Below are 2,616 nucleotides of genomic sequence, written 5' to 3'. Positions count from 1 at the left end.
CCCCCCCCCCCCTATTTTCCTTAATTCCGTAATCGGGGGTTACCATTCTAAAATTTTCCCTTTTTTGTTTTATAATATTTTTGGCATAAATATATAAAAACCAGTTTAGAAAATATTACTTTTTTAAAATACCAAAGTATTTTTTGTTTTACCTTTTAATCTACTTTACATTTTAATTGCGGCAAGTAATATTTATATAAGTAAAATCAGCGTAAAAAGCACTAGCAATCTCCATTTTTAGTTTTTCTATAGCTGAACGGTTGGTTATCTTGATGTATGCCCTCTTCTTTTATGGCAAACTCTAACAAATTCATGTGTGGATGCCGCATTCAAAAAAATCATGTCGCCGTCGAGAGGCGTTTAGATTATGTAGTTAAAATTTTAATGTCGTCTCGCGTGGTGATGTTTTCGATGTGTTCAGAGCTTAAGGAAACGATTTTGTGTTGATATATCGATCCTTTAGATACATCGATATATCGTTAGCAACTCTAATAATTATTCACTTCGACGTGTCTACAAGTTGTGTTATTTTTATATCAAAATGTCTGGTGTTAAAGGCGTGGTTGAGAAATTCTACAATGATTACGTAGAAAACACTCCCCGAAAACTGAAGTTGGTGGATACCTACTTGGCATACGTTTTCCTCACCGCCGTTATACAATTCGTTTATTGTTGTTTAGTTGGCACATTCCCTTTCAACTCTTTTTTGTCCGGCTTCATAAGTACAATAAGCTGTTTCGTTCTGGGTGTTTGTCTACGACTTCAGGCAAATCCGCAAAACAAAGCCGTATTCGTTGGAATCTCACAGGAGCGCGGCTTTGCTGACTTCATTTTTGCGCATGTTATATTACACTTAGTAGTTATGAATTTTATTGGATGAAATGGACTAAAAATATTAAATGCAAAACGTTAAATATATATGTACATACACATCATCTATTTAATAACAGTAGATAACAATCAAATGGGTCAAATTCTTGGTCACAAAATTCTAGCGTAATTTCTGGTTCAGGTATAGAATGTTTCAATGGTGGAAGAGGCTCCAGCCAATGGCACAGCTCCGGTGATGGTACTTTGTTAGGCTTTGTCAATCTGCTATGGTTTGAATTGCATTGATTTTGAATCAGTATTGAATCATTAACATTAATGGGTGTCAAGTTTTTAAAGTTTACTTGAGCGGCATTGAAGTTCAGTCTTTGGGTTATCTGAAAATTTAAAATAACAGTTTTTACTGCAATGGGAGTTTTCAAAAGTATTTTCGATTACCTTAGGAGCAATAGTTGCTTTCGATCGCGGTGTTAAGTCGACATCATTTTTAAACAAGGGCGGCCGCAAAGCCTCGATGTTCTCCATTAGATTTACATCGCGCAAAACCGTGCTCATTTGAGGGGCACTATATTTCCTGCCATTTTGGTTGCCTTTTGACCGAGTGTCTGGTGTTATATTTGCAGCTGGCTGCTGGTTAGTTGAGTAGGCATTTGAAATCTTCGGCTGGTTTTTCCAGTTAATACTACTTAAGGTATTAGCTCCATTTTTTCGACATGTTGACTTTCGGATAGCTTCGCGCTTTTTAACTAAATCGCCAGTAGAAGTTCCTTGAAAATTCGGCATCTTTAAACAATCGGATTCTGGAACATGCGAGGTATGAAACGGTACGAGTAAATACAAGTAGGGACTAGGAAAGTTCGATGTTTAAGAAAGTATCGATATCGGGAAAAATCGATGTGGAAAATCCTACCCCAATTGATAAGAATATTAGACCTGCCTATCAACTCACCTAATTCCGTTATTTCCATCTTGTATAATTACTGAGGATTAAAACGGCATGCCGGTTGACTGCAACGGTTTGTCAAACTTATAGAGCTTTCGCACGACGCGATTTTTCAGCCAACTTTTGCGTTCAACTCACGCAGGGTTGCTCAAAAAAAACTGAATGTCTCAAAATATCAAAATATAAAAAACTATCAAAATATTCGCCATAAAAAGGCGTTTGCATTGTTCAACTTTGCATTGTACTTTTGGTTGAACGGCCTTTCAACTAATCGCTTTCAACAAAGTTGGCCGCCAGCCAACATTTAGCTATTCAACTTTTTTTCCGTGCAACCCTGGTGAGTTGAACGCGAAATCGCCTCGTGCGAACACCTTTTTAAGAGCTAAATAAATCACACAAGCTGCTGATTAAAACTACTTTAGTATTTTCCCATTCACTTTTGGAGATGAAAAATAAATTTAAATTTAAATATTGATATTGCGGGTAAAGTATCGATGTGTTCGATATATCGACCTTGGAGTATCGACCCAAAAATCGATTATCGTGCCATGAAATATCGATATTCAGAATAATCCTTACGATATCGAACATTCTTAGTAGGGACACGAACATGACTCAACAATTTACAAGTTGTAGCAATCATACAAATACAACTTTTACCGTTGGTATGAACTCGTTGTGTCAAACACAGTCTGTTTATGTATTCATATGACTATGTGTACTAGTAGTGGCAAACTATCGATGGGACATTACTATCGCAACTATCGATGGCGACCACTATCGAGGAATTGCCATAACTATGTATGAATTTTATGTATCATATCTACCAAGGAGTATTAAACAAG

General features: G+C 36.5%; 2 protein-coding genes across 2 annotated transcripts; one reads left to right on the top strand and one right to left on the bottom strand.

Annotated features, from left to right (window-relative positions):
* Positions 1 to 457: 457 nt before the first annotated feature.
* On the top strand, positions 458 to 949 carry Dad1 (dolichyl-diphosphooligosaccharide--protein glycosyltransferase subunit). Its single transcript, XM_017616039.1, has one exon. The coding sequence runs from the start codon at positions 542 to 544 to the stop codon at positions 878 to 880; it is 339 nt and encodes a 112-aa protein (XP_017471528.1). The 5' UTR covers positions 458 to 541; the 3' UTR covers positions 881 to 949.
* Positions 744 to 1,875, bottom strand: Rcd4 (Reduction in Cnn dots 4). Its single transcript, XM_017616038.1, has 3 exons — positions 1,778 to 1,875; positions 1,267 to 1,628; positions 744 to 1,205 (listed from the first exon to the last, which is right to left on the bottom strand). The coding sequence occupies exons 1-3, from the start codon at positions 1,794 to 1,796 to the stop codon at positions 933 to 935; spliced, it is 654 nt and encodes a 217-aa protein (XP_017471527.1). The 5' UTR covers positions 1,797 to 1,875; the 3' UTR covers positions 744 to 932.
* Positions 1,876 to 2,616: the final 741 nt, after the last annotated feature.

This window comes from Rhagoletis zephyria, unplaced genomic scaffold (assembly GCF_001687245.7).
Source record: "Rhagoletis zephyria isolate East Lansing unplaced genomic scaffold, Rhagoletis_zephyria_1.1 Rzeph_scaffold_01135, whole genome shotgun sequence".
Classification (NCBI taxonomy): domain Eukaryota; kingdom Metazoa; phylum Arthropoda; class Insecta; order Diptera; family Tephritidae; genus Rhagoletis; species Rhagoletis zephyria.
The sequence above is the reverse complement of the archived record's forward strand: the minus strand, read 5'-3'. Positions and strand labels throughout refer to the sequence as shown.